This window comes from Thermobia domestica, chromosome 6 (genome assembly GCF_964235325.1).
Source record: "Thermobia domestica chromosome 6, izTheDome1.hap1.1, whole genome shotgun sequence".
NCBI lineage: Eukaryota > Metazoa > Arthropoda > Insecta > Zygentoma > Lepismatidae > Thermobia > Thermobia domestica.
The window spans coordinates 160700118-160723873 of record NC_137459.1 but is presented as its reverse complement, the minus strand read 5'-3'; the positions used below and the strand labels follow the sequence as shown (position 1 = coordinate 160723873).

The 23756-nt window shown below is 35.0% G+C and overlaps 1 protein-coding gene across 4 annotated transcripts in view; it reads right to left on the bottom strand.

Moving 5' to 3' along the window:
- The window catches only part of Slob (Slowpoke binding protein), an 823759-nt gene that overhangs the window by 129769 nt on the left and 670234 nt on the right, over positions 1-23756 (bottom strand). For all 4 annotated transcript variants that reach the window (XM_081762291.1, XM_081762288.1, XM_081762289.1 and 1 more), the window contains one exon: positions 3132-3307. In XM_081762291.1, coding sequence (XP_081618417.1) covers positions 3132-3307 — 176 coding nt within the window. The remainder of the gene's footprint in view (positions 1-3131; positions 3308-23756) is intronic.

Here is a 23756-nt window from a genome sequence, read left to right as displayed (position 1 = left end):
GAATTCTTTGTGCTTAAAAATGTTTTTGAAACTAAGTTCAATAATTGAACGCCTCGTTATGCTTCATTTTCTAACTTCCCAGAAACTAGAAAATAATACTCAAAGTTCTCATGCAACTCAATGCATTGGCACGTACCAAAATATATCCCCGTGCCTTTTGCAGATACATTTCCGGAATAAAACTACCTACATACTATTCTGTAGTTCGCTCAGAACCGATTCAACCTAGCAATACAATTTCACCGAAAGTCGTACTTATCATTATGTTCACCCGAGCCACTCAATTCAGTATGTAAAACTGGATAAATTGTTATGCAATGCCTATTCGGTATTTTTCTGTAATATTTCTACGTCACATCAGAGTTTAAAGACTGCCTTCATAGTGAAAAGTCACTAGAGGCTACAAAACCGGGCGGTGTTGCGGAAAGGGGAGAAGAATTTGGTTTTACTGCCACTCCAAATGGAACTCATCCTTTATTGATCTCTCCAGCTCTAACTGGTTTTAAGTATATTTGAAATTTTGTACAGAAAACTGTTTTAGTATAGAAATCAATGCATAACCCTATCTATCTTGGAATATATTACGTATTACAAAAGGATGTTCGCTTTATATACGACCATTTTTGACGGGTTCTTACCTTAAGAGATACCAAGCCGCCACTACTGATCATGTTCTATTGGATCCCCAGCATTGTGGACTATCACCCGGCATCGCAGTTTTCATTTTAGATCCCTCGCAGGACAGGCATGGGAATTCTGGCCCATTCCTCCCTGCACTTTTTTCATAGACCATTCAGAGTGAATGGGCAGCGATGTTGAAGACTTCGTCTGAACAGTTCAAATGCGTGAAAATCCATTGGACTGGTATCTGGGATTTTCATGGGAATGTCTTCAAACGGAATGACACGAGTTTCTAATTCCTCTGCCATTTCCTGATAAAAACGAAGTGATATTCTGGCGGTATCAGTCGGAGCCATGTTCATACGGAACATCACCTGGTTTACGTCTATTCCATACAATAGTTTGAAGTCTCTTATATAGATAGGTGTCAGAATGGACTCTTGGAAGCATGCTGGATCCACTTTTACGTTTTTGTTCATCGTGCATGTCAACAACGTAGCTTCATATCCGAATCCCGTAATGGCATAAAGCCACGAGGGAAACTTGCCCTGCACTGACGAGCAAAGTTGCTACGCCCCCTACCGTCATTGTCACTTTATATGATCGCCTAAATGCGACCACCAGCAGTGAGATGGACATATAATTCATTCATTGTGACAACTTTCTTCCATTTAGAATCCGCCAGGTACTTTTCATACAGTTTCCTACAGTTCGTGTTACGTTCGGCAATGTGACGTGATAGAAGGTGGTTTACAAGGGTCGTCCGCACACACTTCAACCTGAGACGCTTGCGAATTGTTTTGTTCACAGTTGACGGTGCAAGGTGGAATCTGTGGCCTATATAATGTTGCGCCGGGGAATTTTGTTGGCACGCCAATCGATGGAACCCCCTTAGGACTACGGATGTCAGTTTGCTTGCAGCCCCTCTCCTGGTGGTTTTCGTGGGTAGGTGTTTTGCAAGGGAATCCTATTGTGTATAACGGTCCACAATAGTTTTCTGAGTAGTCATCCCTAGTGTTAACCTATTCTGCCTGCACTATTTCGCAATGAGTACATATGAAAACTTAGTATAGAAAAGGGCCATTATGTACCCTCCCAATATCGGTTGATTTTCGGCGCTAATTTGATAACACACACTACCAATTCTCACGCACCTATAATGCCAGACACAATACTACTCCCGCCAGTAAACTCACAGTTACAGGATGATACGTCAGGTGACAGGACTGATTCGAAAATGGTCGGATATACAGCGAACAACTTTCTATATTTATGTATTGAATGAAAAATGTCCATCATTAACTATCAAATTGTATCTATTGTTGTATGATTTCTCCTAACAGTGCTCCACATAGTACTTGTAAACTAGCGAAAAGCTTTTTTTCCACCTAAACGTTAGAAAGGAAAGAAATTTTTTGTTTCTTTCTGCATTATGTCAGAAAATGTGCGTGTTCCAGTTATCCATTCTATTGATGATTATCAGGGTCTTTATAGGTATTGCAAGACGAATCTTTATATGAAGATTTTAACAGTTTGGGAGAAGATTATTTGCAAGCGACACTTCTTAACTTTAGAGTAAACTGGAGGAGAAAGTTCAATATTCCTTAGAACATTATTTCTCCTCAGAAGCATTATTGCTCAGAAGATTATTTCCTCAGAGCTTTTTCTCATTTTTTGAAACGCAACTCTCTTTAATTTTTCGGATCGTGTAGATAACAGTGACAGTATAACATTGAAAATATACCAAGAAATAAAGTTGCTAGCAGGGGCGACTCTGTATTGTAGTCATAAAGGCACGTGCTTTACCCCTTAATCCGAAGAAAATATTTAAAACAAGAAACAAACAATTATAATATTTATTTCTGTTTATGAATGTGGAACGACCCAACACAAATTTTAGTTACTTTAATATGGAGCCTGTAAGCCAAGAGTAAACTGAAATGTAAAGTTCAATATTCCTATGCAATGCAATACAATGATACACACCGAAAAAGTTTCATTGCTATCTGCAGGTACAATTAAGAATTTAAGCTACCTACATACCGTTCTATGGTGCATTCTCAACTCTTAACTCAATTTGCCTGAAGTGAACTTACCATTATCTTCCCCCGAGCCGCTAATTTTATTTCAATTTCCTTACTTGTTTTCCTTGAATATATGCTGCGCAATGGAATCACTCTCCGAAAGAAATAATAAATATGTCGGTGTATGACAGCAAAGGCAAACAAAAAGGTTTTGCTTGAATATTTATTGCCAGTACAAGAAAAATTTCAAGTATAGGTCAGAGTCACATCAGAAATTCCTTCCCCAAATATTCGCTTATCAATAGAAAACTCCAAAGCAAATATTTTGATAATGTTTACATTTGTCTCTGCTCACGAATTCTTTTGACATTTACCTATAGTATGTTTTGACAATAAATATCAACATATTCTAATAGCGCTTGTCCAGTACTTTAAACTCAAGAGTAAGTAGCTCATGTATTTGGATATAATAGAATGACTACTTACCAATGTCATTGAGCTGTTCCAGGAGAACATATCTGGTGGAGGATCGCAGATAAGTCTGACACATGCTGTGAGCCCGCTCCCGCGCAGCCGACCTCTGAGCCTTCCTCTCCAGCTCAAGACGCTCCTGGAGATTTGAGTCATCCTCCAAAGCCGTGTATTCGTAGCGGCCGCCGTGCCTGTAATGATACAGAAACAGCTGCTGTTATAAAATTCAACATGCGTATAAGCATAACATACATGAAAGTTATAATAAGCAGTTGTATATCGAACATTATTTTGGAAAATACTAAGCGCAAAATTTCAGATTTCAACTCAAGTGACATTAGGCAAGAATTAGTGAGAGAATAAAGCTCAGAATGGTTTTATATTTTCTGCCTTAATATATATATATATATATATATATATATATATATATATATATATATATATATATATATATATATATATAAGGATATTAACTTCTGTACATAGTCTCGTTTAGGAAGACGAATATTATAATCTTTGAACTGATAATTTGCTGGTTTATTCTAGTAGATTTGATAGTTGTCAAAAGCGATAATACTTATGTAGGAGAAATGTAGCGCCATTATAGACAACATGCATCGCATTGCATTATACTGATTATAAATTTATGTAGAAAGAGCATTCGGAAGTCACGGAGACTGAGATTGATAATTTCGATTTTCTTATGTGCCCTTGCAAAATATATAGATCTCCGTTTTTATATATTAAAAAATATTCAAAAACTCATTTATCAAAATCATTTTCTTTTCTAGCATATAAATTATATTCTTCACTAGTCTTTTGTAACAAATCTGTGAAAAATCTTTTTGCAATTGTCATGGGCTATTGTAAATTTAATGAAATCTCCCTCGGATCTGAAAATTTGCTACACATTTGAAATGACTAAAAGTCCATCATTGTTATTAGTACACTATTTTGTCAGTAACTATGTGTTCGAAGAGATACAACACTTTAATTAGTACTAAATGTTAAGTATAATAGTTTTCATTGTATTCGATCCAATATTTAGTCTTGTGAATCTGGAATAATATTAGTTTTAAATAAGTAAATTTAGTAATTAGGTCCAAAATTTCCGAAGGGATTCTTGACCCAGCAAAAAGGTGCCTGATATTCCTTTCCTCTGTGGGGTGGTACTCTACCACCTGGCATATTTACTTGAAATTAAATAGGTATTTTTTTACTGTTGAACTTTCACGTATATTATATTTTTGTCGTGTACCAAAGCATGAAATAATTCTTCCTACTTTCAACATAAGCACTTGTGTCATTTATCATAACTGCTTAAAACTTTATGATAATGGCTGTTTGCTGTTGTGAATTTTGTATGTTTTAATTGATATTTCGATGTAAAGTAAAAGAAAATCTTTTGAGATTATGGTTATCTAAGACACTAATAATCAGAGTTAAAATCAATTAATCAGTTGTCGAGCTGTAAACAGCAAAGAAATCCAGAGTGAGTCCACATCTTTCCTAACACGTAGTTCAACATAAAGGTAAATGTATTATCATTTGTATTAATAGACTCGTTTCTAATTATAGCGGTGATCTACTTATTATGGTGTGTGACAAATGTCAGTCTGTTTTCACTTTCTTTAGTTCTCCTATTATTGTTGCCATAGATGGAAGATACAATTTTCTGTTTAGTACAAAAGATTGCTTTATTATTTGATATTCACTTTGTCTATTTAAATAATACAATATCGTTCAAGATTAACTATATATTATCTCAATTTTTTGATCTTATTTGTTAAAAATTTACTTCCATACTATCTTCCATAATATGTTTTAAAAACTGACACGCGGCCACAAATTTTTGTTGGGAGGGGTCCAACGTTGGGGGTCAAAAACTATAAGACACTACATCCATGTAGTATTGAATCAGTATTTTTATTCATCCGAAAATACTATAAGTAATTTTTAGTTGTTAAGTACTGCCACTTATATTCTCAGAAAAACTCTTCACTAGATTGTTTAAAAAATGAAAATAATGAGTAGAGGTGAAATGTAACATCTTCTTGATACACCAATTATTTCTGTGCTATACAAATATAATTCTATTAAGAAAGCCTAATGTACGTTGAATTACGAACTTTTGAAAGGAGTCCGGGTCCAATGCGCCCTTGTTTTAAAACAATATCCATATTTTTATATGCACTTCTTTAAATAATAGTAAGCACGTTCTGTTTGTGCTTTTGTTGGAGATAGGTTGACAATACATTCGTTTAGCAATTTTGAAATAAATACCGAGAGATATGTTGTTTTGATGCCATGTACGTGTAATGCTGACAACTGAATAGAATTTCTGAAAACATCAATTATAGGTACGTAGAACATCCATTGTTAAGTAGTGGTCCAAAGTTATAGAGACGTGAGTATGTAGACGGTCAAGCAATGTCCGACGTTGCTTACAGCTCCCTTTGACTATATACAGTACAGATACAGCTATTATGGTGCAATAAAGAATGTGCATGGACAGCCAAATGAGACGACACATATTTTCGGATAAATCCTATTTCTATGTCCAGCATCATGATGGTCACATCCATATCTGTCGTTACCGTACCAACAGGTTGTCCGATTCTTATATTCTTTATCGTCACACCAATCCGTCACCGGTAGTTATTATACCACTAAATTACTTGTCTACACACGCTTCATAAGCATTACTATATCTTTGATAGTCACTAGACCAGCCAACTGGCTAGACCTGGTTGTGGTCCCTTTATTGCAGAGCTTACATAGAAGAACTTTCCAATACGATAGCACGAGACAGAAAATGGAACGCAAACATCCTAAAATTCTTAGATGGAAATAGTGTTCAACTGCTTTGTTGGTCGATGTGTTCACCTGTTTCTTCACCGATTCAATTTATCTTGTCCATGGATACACAACACCACGCATACGGGAAATTTCCTTCCGGTCACAGATGCATGACTTACTATTTCCCAGTAGCACATTCCAGATATCATACCTGTTCAACGCACTTTAAAAAGTTCGTTGCTGAATTCTCTATGTCTGTGTGTCTGTCTGTCTGTCCGTCTGTCTGTTATTTGCGATTTTTTTTTAAAATTTGGAACCCTGCATTCGATAGAGCATCAAAAACTATCAGAGAAAGTGATTAAATTTTTCGCGTCACTCTTACAATTCCCGTGATATTGGCCAAAAATGGCCAATTTCCATATATTTAAGGAGCCATAGCTCGGAAACCATAAGTTGTAGAGAGATGATATTGATGTTGATCAATATCTAACAGAATGGTAAATATTTTGGTACCAAATAGTAACCGGTGGCCACTGATTAACTGTCTACTGGCCTACTGGCCACCGTTCCCCAGATATTGGCCAAAAAGTTTGAATTTCTAGATATTTAAGCACCCATATCTCGAGAACCATAAGTCATAGAGAGATATTTTGCTAACTTTTGCGAGAAAGAGAAGAAAGTGTGGATAAAAGGATTTACTTTTACATCTAGAAACAATGACAGTTATCCTTCCCGCTCCATCTCTCCATTCTTTTTAAGTTCGTTTTGGCAATGCTCTTCGAACATTCTCAACTGGTTTATTGAGTAACCGTTCTGCACCTCCACGTTGAACCTACCATACCGACTTTTGGCTTTTGTACGTGCTAGTATCTGGCGGAACATCATACATCTCACTGAACGGTATGTGTAATCATTTTACTATTGTACTACCTTAACTTGTCTATCACATTTGGGGCTTCTTCACCTTCTTCTTGGGATTTCATTTTAATGTTCAGCAGTATCTAATGCTAAACTTATGTATACATGTTCTGAGGAGCTAGCAAAACCCCTCAGACCATTTCCAGAATAGATAATATATTTCTAATGGTGAAGATGCATTAAACTATTATCAATTTCATCATACAAATTTTCTATAAATGTCAATAACTGAATGCAAGAGTTAAAATAAATGCGCACATTTCAAAAATTTTAACTTTAAGGAATAGAGACATTTTTTTACAAAAAATGCACTGATGAATTGTACTATTCATGTACTATTCAATAAAATACGTTAAATAAACTACACTCTTGAATTATGCGATTGATGTGTGGTCAGCACACTGATCCCAGCCCGATCGTTACTGGATTTCTAGACCTGCCAGAATGGTTTTAGTTCACTGATGTATGGTCAGCAAATTGACCACAATACATTTATTACTGGGCTTTCTTGGGTACCAGATGTCATTTAGTTCAGTGATGTGTGGTAGGCAGATCGACCCAAACGCGATTGTTACTGGAATTTCTAGATAAGAGAAACGATTTTAGTTGAATGATGTCTGGTAATCATATCAACTCCAATGCGATTGTTGCTGGGTTTATATGTCTTCCAGAAGGCCTTGGAAATTTGCTCTCGTTGGAAATTAGAGAATCATCTATTTTATAGTTTCACGTCCTTTTAGTTCACAGCACACTGACTTACTACTCCTTCTTACGTAGTGCGGACTTCGGCCTAACATACTACCACCAACAAACAGACCTGACCGTTGCCAACCCAGATATTTGGCGTGCGTGTCACTAGGAAAAAAAAGAGAGGGATCTAACAATACAACGCAATGTTCTAAAATTTCGAATTATGTTTCCCTCAAATTATAATTAACTGTAGCAAGCGCACATAGACGTTTGTCTATACATGGGATAACACTAGAATAACTTTAGTGTTATGAAAATACATCCTTGTTAATATTGTCGATTTCGCGTGTATTTTATTTTTCTTGTTACTTCCTTGGTACCAGTACTACGAAATGTATCTCTTATGCATAAAGTTAATATATTCAATTAAATTGTAAGTTTAAAAACTTTCAGCCTACTAGATCGTTCTGAACAGCATTTATCTTCACAAAATGTGTCAATTTCTTTTCAGTATCATGGCTGTGTGAGGCATAGACGAACCGTCGTGTCGTGAGATCCGAATATGACCTGTCGCCAAGTCGAAAATCAATCTTCCACTTCCCAAGTGTTAATAGTAGTCATTTATTTACGGCTGAAGAAATGAAAATGCAATAGATGCCCTTAAGGGTCGATTTTCTCTTTATGTGCATGTGCAAAAAGAAAAACAAACATACATTTTGGTTTATTAACTAATGGTTAATTAACTAACTTTGATTAATCTAATTATTCCCCTTATAAATAAGAAATACATAAAATTTAGAAGAAAGCAAGTTAAAATTTCCGTGGATCATATCCAGAATTATCAAAATAAGGAACGCGAAAGCATCCACTTCTTTTAATCATACTAAAAAAGAACAGCTTTATCAGTTTTATCATTAATTACCATATATACGCGTATTTTCTCGTGTTAACATATTTTATAACCATTTAATGATGGTGAGTCTGATAATACAGCATGACAAGTCCAATACAAAACATAGAAAACAGTCAACAGTACAGCCAGGGGCAGAGACAAACAGATAAACAATCCTTGCTGGAAGGCATATAAATAAAGGCACGACAAATACTCTACCTATCTTGCAGTATCTCTTCTAAATCTCTTATCTTCGAGCGAGTGCAATGTTGCCAGATGTTTTTTACGATGAAAAAAATATATTTCTTCCAGTGTATGTATCAAAGTGTAATACTTGAAACATTAATCGTGTTTCTTTACATTTTATATGGATGAGTTATTTTTCGCAATATAAAATCTTTCAGTCAGGCTTATTAAAACTGTATCCTAAACATTTCTAGACCTGCCACTGTATAGAATCTTAATAATATTATATTTTCGCTCATTAGTAGAATTACTTATGTATATTTTTCTTTTACTCACAGTTGAGTCCGATTGTTTTGGCTTGGACGAGTAGCCGTTTCAAGGTAACAAACTCCTCATCCTCCGCTAGTTTTTCTTTTTTCTTCACTTGTTTTTATTTATCAACTTTCTCCTCTTTTATGTAAAGGTTCTGCACTGTTAAAATCTGTTCCTGGCAGTTTAAACAAAAGTAATAAAATTTAATCAGCTCAATATAACATTCTTTATACTAGTTCACGGGACTAAATATTTGTAACCTAAAAGAGCTCGTCTGACAATTTGAATAAATAAGTGATCACTAGTGCTGCAACGAGTATGAACAACATTTGCGCAACACTGAATATTGAGAGGAACACATTTCAGAAATATGTTCCTTTTCCATCTCATACGTTTTTGCTGACCGTATAGCATACATAAGATAAAGAAATATACATCTTGTTCCTTTCAAGGGGTGCAAGTTGTTATAAAAACAAAATAGCTATATTAATTTAGTCCGTCAGTTATTTATATCACTCAATAAATTGCTATTTTAGAATTCTTATATTCTTGACATACGGGGGCCACGTTGATTCATTGTACAGCGCTTACCTTTGTTACGTGGGGTCCTTGGTTTGATCCCTGGCCAAGTAAGTTTGTAGTGAACAACATTGTGCCCGTGATTTTCTTGGGGTACTCTCCTTTCCTCTCGCATTATAATTTCACCAATTCTTCCATCATCATTTACTTACCTCAATCACTGTTCCTTTTAACGTAAAGAACAAAATTCGTGGTACGTTAAACTGAAAGATTTCTTGACATCCTTTGTAAATTGTTACGGTAATAGAGGTTGTTTTCGTGTTCTATCGAACGAACAGTTTTACCATAAATGATATATTGCATTTACAATGGAGAGCTTTAATTTTCTAACAAAAATAACGAACAGTTTTTGCTTCATATGAGACCGATTGCATGAATATATATATATATATATATATATATATATATATATATATATATATATATATATATATATATATATATATATCGAACTGTTTTGCCATTGGTGTTCTAAGGAAGCAAATTTGGAATTGTTATTCATTAAGCAAAGAAGTTCTGTTATCTCTCCGTTGTTTAGTTTGAAATTGATTTCATGTAATTCATATGGGAGTTCACATTCATAGTAATTCTACTAACAAGGAAAGCTACTCAACTCCTCGGCGAGTATCGCATTGAAACTTGCACAAGTGGAAGGACATATTGAAAGATGGAAATATGCTTACTCTTACGATTCGCGTCGTCGAACCGGAAGTAGAATGATCGTTCTCCCATAGTCCCTGAAAGTTAGGTACTCTGGTCATGCATGCCAGAATGTGATACATTGGAACCTGTTTTCTCACGAAGACAAATACTGCAAACTCAAGATGATAACAGTTGGTGATGATTGGGGTCTCTAGTGCCTCATTGATGCGAATCGATGTCAAATGGAGCACGATACGATACACCGATCGTATGTTCCAAACGAACACGTTTACCCGCTGGAGAAAAGGGACAGGCTGAAACCACAACGCAAAAATGGCTTTCTATGAATATTTTATTTTTATTATTATTATTATTATTATTATTATTATTATTATTATTATTATTATTATTATTATTATTAGTAGTAGTAGTAGTAGTAGTAGTAGTAGTAGTAGTATGATCAGTATTAATAATATGAGCAGTATGATGAGTAAAGATAATAATAATGAGAAGAAGAAGACAACAAATGTATTGTTGGGCCCGTTCAGTAACGAAGGACTTCAGACCGTCTTCAGTGTCCTCTAGCACTGTTATAAAAGTTTCAGAATCCAGAGACAACCATACCCCAGCCGAGATTCGAAGTCAGGACCCTTGAGTCGCTGGCTTGATGCCTCAATCCTCACGAACACGAGGTGTGCAAGAAGAAGAAATAGCATATGACAGAGTTTCTCACCCTCGGGGTCGCGAAGATAAGGGAAAGAGATAATATAATTAGAATCTAATACCGGAAAATATTTTTAAATAATTATTATTTTGAAATTTGTTCTGATAGATAATTTTTATTTGTATACATACTGTCAAGAACAACAAAAAATTGGTCTACTAAACATTTTCCACAGATGCAGAGTTGGTTAAAAATCAATTTAAATGAAAGAGGTACGATATGAAACTAATGGGAACAGCATATTGAAATACCAGAAGAATGTAATTGCATTTGTTTTTATCATATGGCCCAAAATTGAGGGAGTTATAAAAATTTAAATTATCAAACGGCCTCCATTTTGAAATAGTGTGAAGATCGGATTCAATTTTTGTTATATGAATGAACGGAACAAATTTGGTTTTAATCCATTCGATTTTAGGGAAGCTACTGTATCCACTATATACAAGAAATAGATTCTACTATTATAGAAATAGATGCATATCGTGAGATCTGTGCAATAGGTGTATTAAAAATTCGACACAAGCTTATTACAAACCAGAAATCATAAGGTGGTCGCCGGCAAGAGGATGTGATAATATGGGGTCGTGACCGGAATTAGGTTAAGAACACTGGTATAGGATTATTATTATTATTATTATTATTATTATTATTATTATTATTATTATTATTATTATTATTATTATTATTATTATTATTATTATTATTATTATTTCTTTGTCACCTTCCTCTTCTTATTGCCGACCTCATGTTCGTGTTGGTTGCGGAGTCAAGCCAGAGTTCAAGGGTCCCGACTTCGAATTACGGCTGGGTTATGATTGTTTGTGGATTTTAAAACTTTTAAAGCAATACTGGAGGACACTCAAGAAGGGCCGAAATCCTTCGTTACTGAACGGGCCAAACAATACTTTGTCTTCTTTTCCTTCTCATTATTATTATTTTTACTCATCATACTGGTCATATTTCTAATACTAATCATATTATTATTATTATTATTAATGGTAATAATAATAATAATAATAATAATAATAATAATAATAATAATAATAATAATAATAATAATAATAATAATAATAATATCATCATTATTAATCATTATCATCATCATAGAAAGCCATTTTGTGTTGTATTTTAAGCTTGTCCCTTTTCTCCACCGGGTAAACATGTTCGTTTGGAACTTACGATCGGTGTATCGTATCGTGTTCCATTTGACATCGGTTCGCATCAATGATGTACTAGAGATCCCAATCATCACCAACTGTTATCATCTTGAGTTTGCAATATTTGTGTTCGTGAGAAAACAGATTCCAGTATATCACATTCTGGCATGTATGACTAGAGTACATAACTTTCAGGGGCTATGGAAGAACAACCATTCTACTTCCGGTTCAACAACGTTGCGAATCGTAAGAGTACGCATATTTCCAACTTCCAATATGTCCTTCCACTTGTGCAAGTTTCAATGCGATACTCATCGAGGAGTTGGATAGCTTTCCTTGTAAGTTTTTTAAAAGTATTTCTATAACGAAGTTTACGGTCGGGAATATAAAATCAGATGCTTGTTAACGTCATGCATAAAACTTCAGATGACTACAATGACAAATTGCTCCTGAAAGCAGTCCTTTGTATATGCTTGTCAACAGGAAGCGGTGGCTCATTGCATTATTATATATACATGTTGAACCAAACAACGTTGATGCGCGTCATAATGTAATTAAGTAGAGGAAGTTTGTTTCTTTCTCAGAAAGAAACAAAGACTGTTATTAAAACAGCGGAACTACAGAAGTAAGGTAATGAGAAACGGAAATGGGGTTAACGACGAGATAGCTACATTGTCTGGTTTCGTTTATGGCTACTGCATCTCCGTGGGGCCATTTCATTCAGACCGAAGACAATGAATCAATAGAATTTGATTATATTGTTTCAAATATGGTAAAAGAAGGAATAGTTGGGCTACGATTAGATAATTATTACGGGATGTTAGTTGGAAGAAAGAATAGTCACGGACTTAGCAACAATATCAGTGACACACTACTTGACTTGTAATCATATCTTCACTTTAATTATCAGGTAATGAATAAAGAATTCAAAGATCACTAATACTAAATTGACTCTATTTGTATTTAATAGCTTGCCTTCGTTTGTCTCTTATCAATACCCATGAGACAGTTGATTTAAGCACATTTTGACCTATGTAAAAGCAAAGCAAAGCGTATGGTAATGAAAAATGTATTGACATAGGGATGGCAAACATCCCTTAGGTGAGGGATACTCAGGTTTAATTCATGTTCGATACATGTACGCCCATGTCTCATACAGCCTTGATGCTGGAAAGGAACACTCAACTTCAATTAAACCAACCAACTCTATTCCAGTAGTTTTCTCTTCTATCCCGTAGTTTTAGGGAAATAAAATCTAGGGATGAGAAAGGAATTTAACATCCAGGAAGATGAACGTCTAGTGTAAGAATCATAATTTTCAGAAGTGATATTTGAATTCGGAAGATCAAAGGCTACAAAAGACACATCCGGAATAAAATAAAATAATTCTTATGATTACTTTAAAATATACTGACAATTTATATCCTATACTTCCTCTGTTTTATGTGATAGTCAGAAACTACAAAATTTTAACGTTTTTCCTCCGATCTCATAAGTTTAACTGCTGATTGTATCATAAACTTTTCTTACTGTCTATCGTACGTACTCTATATTTCAGCTTTCAACGTAAATTGCTAAGCAATTAGTTTCGATTTCCATGATGAAATCAATTAAGTCATAGAATTCGTGCAAATAGACTGTTATGAAGATTAAAAATAATGACTCAGTGATATTTATAATATATTCAACCTTCTTGTACTGTAGTTATTTCCATGAAAAGGAAATCTATTACGACTATTTTCTTTAATTCTTTCATATTCCTTCTTACGGTTTTCTACTGCATTAGTGAAATTCCAAACACATGAGATATCAGAAATAAATTTGTGCCTGTTACCATTACTGATAAAGATCGATTATCCGTTTCAATTATCTATAAACATCCTATTAGCGCTAAAATTAAAAAGACATGGAATTGACATTGCCAATTATAATTATAATACAAATTTCATATTAAAATATTATCTCATTTTATTATTTCTGCAATTACGTATAAAATAATATTTATTTCTATTAAGATTGGTTATTTATGTTTACAGTTTCTTTCCAATATAACACTGTTTGAGATGACTTTGTAGGTCAATGTGGCATAATAACCATAATGTATTCTCACCTACATCAGGGATCAATTTCTGATAAACATTCGCTCCCTCGTGGCTATATAGGTAGAGTACGCGCCTTCGGTGAGGGAGAGCCCGGTTCATTTCCTGCTGACAGGTCATATGGTCCAGATCTTGCGTTCAGCTGTATATCCATGTCTTATATGACCCGGTTGCTGAACAGAACGCTAAACTAGAAACTAAACGAAATCCGGGAACGCAAACACAGAAAGCAAGGATGTAGATATGACATATATCTTAATGACTCGGATGTATGAACCATTTCATACTTATGTGTGTACAGTAGAAGGCAAAGCTTGATATGGATTATTGTCAGCCATTTATATACTTTTAATTCTTCAGGATACTGTAAAAATACATAAACAGTTTCTCCAACACCAGTTCATTGACGTCTGTGAAGTTGTCCCGCTCACCTAACGAATGTTTCCTTTTCCAATCTACAACGTTGGTTTATCGTTAGTTTACGATAGTTTTGCTAAAATTATCGTTGTTTCGAAAAAAAATATTTAAAAAATAAATGGGCAGACCAACTTCACGGTTCCCCACTCACAAACGAATTTCAAAAGTTTTTTTATATCACATCATTAGTTTATCGTTAGTTTTAGTTGATAAAACTATCGTTAGTTTCGCAAAAATAACGCTTTTATTCGAGAAATAAAGGTTCTCGCCAAATGTAGTTAGCCCGCCTATAAAGAATTAACATAAATTTCCATCTTACATCGTTAGTTTACGTTAGTTTTACTAAAACTATCGTTAATTACGCCAAAATAACGATTTTATTCGAGAAATAAATAGGTAGGTCAACTTCGCAGTTTCCCACCTGCAAATGAATTTCAAAACTTTTTTCTATCACATTGTTAGTTTAGCGTTAGTTTACGTTAGTTTTGCTAAAACTATCGCTAGTTACGTAAAAATAACGATTTTATTTAGAAATTAAATTTCCCGCCAACTGTGAATTTGCCCGCCCATATTGAATTTTCATAAACTTCCAACTCATATAGTTAGTTTACGTTACTTTTGCAAAAATAACGATTTTATTCGATAAATATAGGTTCTCGCCAAATGTAAAGTTAGCCCACCCCGAAAGTATCTTCATAAACTTCCACCTCATATTGTTAGTATATTTTTAGTTTACATTAGTTTCGGGAAACAGCGACGTAGTCAAGGGTAGGAAATGAAATCTTTATGTTTCGCATAAATAACGATTTAATTTGACAAACAATGCTTCCGACAGCGGTGTTGCCAGGATTTTGTTTCGGGGGATCCGGGTCCCTTCCAGGAAATTTTTTCGCAATTTGTAAACTGGAAACGCAAGTTTAGGCTATATTTTAAGGATCCTTACAAATTTGGTTGATCCAGGAGTCCTACCGCGGAAAATTATTGGCAATATATATGGACTGGAAAGGCAATTTTAGGTATTATTTTTACAACGTTAAACATTTCTGGAGGTCCAGACCCCCGGACCCTCCCCTTGGCTGTAGTGGACAAACACCGTGCTCGTGGGTTTTCTCGGGGTTCTTCCGTTTCCTCCCACTTTCTTCATTCCATCATTTCATTTATTTCTCATCATCACCGTCTCTTTTAGCCTAAACGGCATAACGTGGGTCGTAAAACTTAAAGATTTAATTTTTTCCCCCTTGGCTACGCCGCTGTTTCCCGAACCTAACGTAAACTAAAAATATACTAACAATATGATGTGGAAACTTATGAAGATTCTTTAGGGGCGGGCTAACTTTACATTTAGCGGGAGCCATTATTTATCGAATAAAATCGTTATTTTTGCAAAAGTAACGTAAAGTAACGATAAACTAACGGTATGAGTTGGAAGTTTATGAGACTTCAATTCACAGTAGGCGGGAAAATTTATTTCTAAATAAAATCGTTATTTTTGCGTACTAACGATAGTTTTAGCAAAACTAACGTAAACTAACGGTCAACTAACAATGTGATAGAAAAAAGTTTTGAGATTCATTTGCAGGTGGGAAACTGCGAAGTTGACCTGCCCATTTATTTCTCTAATAAAATCGTTATTTTTGCGTAATTAACGATAGTTTTAGTAAAACTAACGTAAACTAACGATGTAAGATGGAAATTTATGATAATTCTTTATGGGCGGGCTAACTACATTTGGCGAGAACCTTTATTTCTCGAATAAAATCGTTATTTTTACAAAACAAACGTTAATTTTAGCAAAACTAACGTAAACTAACGATATGATTTGGAATTTTATGAGAATTCAATGTGAAAAATGAAATGAAATCTTTAAGTTTTACGTCCCACGGTTATGCCGGTTAGGCTAAAGGAGACGGTGATGATGAGAGATGAGTGAAATGGTGGAATGAAGAAAGTGGGAGGAAACGGGAGAACCCCGAGAAAACCCACGAGCACGGTGTTTGTCCACCACAAAGTCCACACGGCGCGAGCTGGGATCGAACCAGGGACCCCAAGCACTGGAGGTGAACGCTCTACCGAATTCAATATGGGCGGGCTAATTCACAGTTGGGGGGAAACTTTATTTTTAGAATGAAATCGTTATTTTTGCGAAACTAATGATAGTTTTAGCAAAACTAACGTAAACTAACGATAAACTAACGATCTGATTTAAATAACTTTTGAAATTCGTTTGTGGGTGGGTGCTAGGGGTCTCGGGTTCAAACCCTGCTCCCGCCAAGTGAACTTTGTGGTGGACAAACACCGTGTGCGTGGGTTTTCTCGGGGTTCTCCTGTTTCCTCCCACCTTCTTCATTCCACCATTTCATTCATTACTCATTATCACCGTCTCCTTTAGTCTAACCGGCATAACCGTGGGACGTAAAACTCAAAATTTCATTTCATTTCATTTCGTTTGTGGGTGGGGAACCGTGAAGTTGGTCTGCCCATTTATTTTTTGAATAAAAAATTTATATTTTCGAAACAAACGATAATTTTAGCAAAACTAATGTAAACTAACGCTAAACTAACGATGCAGATAAGAAAAAGAAAAATTCCTTAGGTGGGTGGGAGAACTTCACAGACGTAGTACATTGTTCTTTCGGTTTACAATACGCGTGATCAACAAAATACGACAGAAACAGCGAGTATGAGAATTCCATTACACCTGACATTCCTGCAACCCAATTAACGTCGTGATATTGCGGGTTGCCTGATACGGAGGCTGATTCTTGCAAGCTTTCAAAGGTCAAGATCAAAAATTGTCAACGCGTCCAAAGCTAAGCTCAAAAGTAAAATTTATATAAAGCTTCATTGTTATGTAGAACTTTAACAGTTGGGTGAGTATGTACAGTATGTGTAGGCATGTGTATATGTTTAGTTTTCAATGAAACCTACACTGATGTCTCCATTGTGATTACAGATAGATTTCCAACTGCCACATGTTATCTACGTCGATTGACTAATAGTGAAAAGGTGGATGAAGATTTGCAAAAATAATTACATATAGAATTACTGTTATTACATACTTGTAACTATTAAACATAAAGACTGGAAATTTTGTGCGAAAGGTTTTCTCGGCGTAGATCGTGAATATCTCATTCACTTATACTAGTATATGTAGGAGAAGAAAAGTATATGTTAAGTCTCTGCCCATACAGACACCAACATTACATTAATTTACAATTTTTTGTTCATTTCATTCCGAATGAAAAAAAGAAAGCGCTGTAAATGGAGTAAATTGTATTTGCTGCTTTGGTATTTGGTGGCATTTACAAGACGCGATACAAATATTTACTTTTATTAATTTCGGCTTCAGAGTCATGGAAGAGGATTTTTAAAGTATTATTTCATATATTATTTCTGAACGTTGAGAATAAAAAAACGCGAATCAGTATTCTTATTTTTTAACAAACGATAATACAAATATCTCAGAAACTTGCACGGATTTTATAAATTCCATTTCTAAATTAGCATTACAATTTATTTTGTGAATATTTAAATTTCAAAGCTTAAGTTGTTGTACACTTGTGAATGAAGACTATTTCATACTCAGAAGAAAAGTATTATCGGCACATAAAACAAAACCAGCTTTTTTCCTTAAAGGTAAACATTACGATTGATACTACTGGAGGAAATCTTCTTGTGTCCTCTGGTGATAGTGGCAAGTGTCTTAATCTTTATAATGATGACACAATTTTGTTCATTGACAATCTCATATGGACCTAATATCATTTTGTCAAATTCCACTTATACCTTATACGCTTTCTCATATTTCAGAAATATAACCTCAAAGGAGTGAGGAAACGTGAATTTAACTTCATTTATATCTTCCATCTGAACTCCTTGAGAAATTGTCAACAGAACTCTACGCCTCATAATCCTCATAATTCATTAATTCACTTAAATCAGTGGTCGCCAAATTCATGACCTCCGAGTTACCCTTCCCTTTTTAAATCCTACTGTGAGCTACCAATCAAAAGAACTACTAACTCGTCTTTTTGTGTTACATTTGTTTATTGCCTATAAACTTACATTTGTAGTAAATATGAAATCAAACTATCCAAGTTAGCAAATGTCTAATACACATACGAAAAACATAACGTGCACAACTCCACGTTTATACAATCAACTGTGAGATGAGGGTGACAATAACACTACGACCCGAATATGGCGACTATTACGACTTCTACACAGGCGTAATGGAAATGTATGACTGAGAAGCCAGACAGAGTGCGTAACTAGAGGCGGGTGTCCGGAGCAGACCACCCCAACATCTTCTCACCTCAATTACTTGAAAACGCTCACTTTTGAGTCTAGTTTTTTTTTCTTGCATTATGTCATACTCGTCATGTAGTTCAAACTAAGAAAGAGAAAAAATATATCACAGTCTTCACGTTTTCGAGATACGCGCATGAGCACAATTGTTTGCGCATTCTGCGCAGTTCTGCGCAGGTGCAGACAATTCGTTTTAATTCCGGTTAAAAGCCATCATGTATCTACTATGGCTTGCAAAGTTTTCTTGATCTCGGTGGAACCGTTCTCGAGATATCACGACAAATGTCATCTTTAATGAATCAACTGTATCTAAGAAACTACAGCTTTTTCGACAAATTCCAGCCAGTTACATTAGTTTTGCGAGGCGTCCTATTAGTCTATTAAGTTTCATCAAAATAGGTTGTTGTGGCCCAGACACCTTATGGATGTGTCACAGGCCCTTCGCCCAACTTCCAATGTTGAAGACAACTCTGTTCCACTGATCCTCCACAAAATTGTTTTCCAACGTCATCAATATTTTGAACATCGCTTAAAAAATTTATGGGAACGGCCAAACAGTTTTGCGCCGATGAACAAGAACACACCACTACTTGGGTTCGTATCCGAGATATTGTATAACTAGCAAGCTTGGAGTTAAAAAAATCATATAGAAATATTGTGTACTAACTACTAGACTGTGGAGAACTAATACACCGTGTATGTACATTTGCTGATACTAAGGAAGCATCTTCAGATGTATCTACATAGCATATTCGGGATAGATAACAACTGGTCAAAAAGCGCTTTAAATGACATTACAATTGTCGTAGTTCTTTAACATTTCTAAATTGTACTGAAGTGGTTTATGTGGTTTGTTTCACAATGAATAAACAAATTTAAATAGCAACATGCCTAAGTACGATTGAATAACTCAATTGAAATAACATTATGCAAGCATTTCTTTAAATAATTAATAAACTCACGCAATATAACCACTGAATAAATGTTGGTATTAGTGTACTAACATATGCTGAAGTAACATAGCTGATTTGGAATGTCTTTCTTAACCATTTAATAAACGTATTTTCTGATAGTTTGCGCTTGTTCCTTATATGGTAGATGTTAGGTATAACGTTATTTGCCTTACATTTAAAGTTTTAGTGTTGAAGTATACACTCTACAGTGTTTATATATGTTGCATAAAAATGCACAATACAATTTCAAATATCTATACTTATGTAGATAGAAACACTTTCGTTTGTTACTTAACTGAGATGTAACCTATTAGTATTATAAAAATTGCAGTAAACAAATCTACAAGGGAAACAATAGAATATTATTTCAAATGAAACATGTTAATATGAAGATATTCTACCTCTAGAAAAACAACAGAAGTTGAGCAAAAACTCAATACATCTTTACCAAGTGGGAGACGTTTCTAGTTGAAAAGAACAGATCTCGAAACGTTCTTTAAAAATTCAGGAGACAAAAATCAATGGTTGCCTAGAAGATCCTGTGATGCACTCTATACCAACCAAAAATCACAAGAGAATATTGTAGAAGATTGCATTTGGAAATAAGATACAAATTTTCAAATAGATATAAAATTGAACGAATGCATTAACATTTGTTTGAGCATCCAAAGAAACAGTGAATAAATCTTGAGTGGAGGAAAGTTGCAAAATGATTAATTTACTTAAGTTCTTAATTTGTTCAAGTCATTTTCAAAGAATAGAGGTTTATAGTTACCATATGTCCCCTACAACCTCCAATTGTTCTGCTGTAAGTAGTGAGTTGTTGATTTACGTTCTTGACACTTTCATTTAAAATCAAATGCTGTATACTAACTGCAATGAGAGATACACAAATAAATAAATAATGGTTAAAATAAAAAAATAAAATAAAACGGATGGAAACGCTATTTTTCTGTAAAGGGAAGTAAAATTTAACAGAATAAAGTTCCGCATCAATATTACGTAAAAATGTTCTAGTTGAAGAAATGAATAAAATTTGTGTTGTTTAATATATCGGATAATATGAAGTAATTAGGAACTTTGATATATTATAATATGTAAAAATTTAAAATATGGAATAGCATTCCTTGAATTAAAAAAATAATAAATGGAAAATAAACTACAGCAACAGATATGCATATACACTCATGAGCCATTGAATTAGAAGTAGCTGGGAAAATGGCATTGTGGTCGGCCTGGTGAATGTAATAGGAGAGCGAAGATATCACATTAAATTAATAACAGTTAATTACAGGATGAGTAAGACAGGAGGCCTTATCACATTTGATTGCGACCAGATTGTTGAGGTCAGACGTATGATACACGCCATCTATGAAGTCGGACAGACACTGAACTTTCCAAAATTCAGTGCATCAAGTGTGAACCGCGCGTACGTGGATTCTGTCAAAACCACCTCCACCAGGATCAACTGTCATGGTGTACGATGCGTTGATTACAGAAGTCGCAGTCGACTAGCTCGGATGGTAAGAGCAGATAGACGGCCACGGTGCAGTGAATCACTCACTAATTCAATCGAAATGTCGAAACGACATATGAGCAGCCATACTATCCAGAACCATCTCCTCGCCAAAGGGATAAAGCAGCAAATGTTCCACGAGTGTACTTCTGCTCAACACGCATCACAAAGCACAACGACTGATATGGGGAAAGCAACAACACTATTGGATGCTTGAAACATGGAAAAATGTCACCTAGACAAATGAGTCAAGGAATCAGTTGGTACAGCCGGATGGACGTTTACGAGTGCGTCATCAACTACACGAGGCAATAGATCCTTCTTGCCAGCATGATACAGCTCAGGCCGGTGGTAGTGATATCGTAGAATGGGGACTGTTTACATTTGACGAAATACTATACTATACGGCGTATACTATACGCTATTAGCCAAGCTTAGGCGTCTTTTAGCGGAATAAGGTTTGGTGAAAACACTAGTATCTATTGCTTTTATTTATTGGTTTCTATATATGACCTAACTATTTCTTAATACGTTGTTTCCAACTGCATCCTTTTCTAGTCATTATTTTATATTATTCATACATACATACATGCACACTCTTCATGCTGTGCAGCATTGATTTAAGTCTCTGATAATGAATGAGGAGATCTGTTTTGGACTCGCTTCTCTAATGTTGACTATAGATGACGAATGATGTTCAAGTCGGAGGACTAATTGGGTCAGAGGAGATATTGTTTACTCCAAAGTTCCTCAAACCACGCCTGAAGAGATTTCTCTACATACATTGACCATTTTCATTTTCGAAACTGAATCGTCTTTAGAAAACATTTGTGTATTGTCGGATGCACATGGTCAGGCAACATGTCCACATAATACTGGGAGAAAGTCCCTCTTTGAGAGCAGCGTAAGACTATGAAATTTTGGCTCACTCCTAAACCATATTTTAAGGTAGGAGGTATCCAGTCCGATGCAATCCGAGGCCTCTTTGGGGATCCACCATACGTAAGTTCAGTGTTCTGTTAGAAATAAGATGGATAATCGAATCATTTACTCTCTTCCAATCATTAGAGGTTCATATATTGTATTGTCGACACCATCACTAATGACAGTTTAAGAAATTGCGAAGGTTCAACTAGTCTTCGTTGAATGCTGGCGTTGTATAACTGTTGTCGAACTGTAATTCACCAAGATAGAATCAAGTTGTTGCACTATTAAGTTCTCCACTCAGTTGTTCCGAATTAGTTCTATGATCTTTTGTAATAATTTTCTTGATTGTTCGGTGAATCCTCTCATCTACGCTATGCCTTCATACACGATTGCTCTTTTCTGATGATTTGCCACGAATTTGTACGTCGTTATAACTTCGAATATGTCACTCTCATTACAGCAAATACTGATAGTTTAAAACACACTTACTCCAACTAACAGTGGATCCATAATTTGAAAATCACCCTTTACATTACTAATGTATGGATTATTGCAGACATGGATCCGTACTACTTGTCTCGCAAAGTACTCATTACCACCCAACACAATACTAAAACAAGAGAGCTGCAATGTACAAATTTTCAGCGTTTCTGACTCATAGATATTGCCAGTTGCAGTACAGGAGTGCTTAATTCATATATATATATATATATATATATATATATATATATATATATATATATATATATAATAGCTGAAATGCCCGTTCTTCACATGGAGAGAATAGGTTTATTGGAAATATTTGAATCCCCTTCCCTTCCGAATATTTATTTCAATGAAATTTAATGAAAAAATATAGACAATACTCTAGTTTTCACATAAACATTGAAATATCACACCCCCATAGAATACGCCTTTAATCAAATTGATATGATTAAAGTGGGTACTAACTCTATTCCAAAATTCATTTCAAATTGGTCAGACGTTTTCCCAATCTCAAAAACTATGAATCCGACACAATTCTCAGTCATTTTTGTCATTTTATTTTTCACCTCACCCACACCACCCTCTGCAAATGGGGATGAATTTGGACTTAAAAGGTATTGGGAGCATCGTTATTCATTTCAGCAAGTCAGAAACCTAAGGGTTCGACTTTAATATAGGTTATTTTCAGTTATTTTTACATGTCACAATCTCCCCCCACCCTTCAATAGTGCTAATGGGACCTAAACTTGAGCTTAAATGGTGTATCGAGTGTCATTCTTTATCTAAGCGATCCTGAAAACTATGGATTCGATACTAATATCGGTCGTTTCTTATCATGTTTATGTCTATCCCTCCCACTCCCTTAGGAGTGCTCAGGGGGTTTTGCACTCACTGGGGACTCAACGTGGACTTCAACAACATCAGGGCTGCCACCAATTAACTTAGCAACGCAGGAAACTAAAGATTCAACAGTAATATTGGGCCGTTTTCGATATTGTAACATGTCACTGTTTCATCCTCTGGGTGCCAATGGCC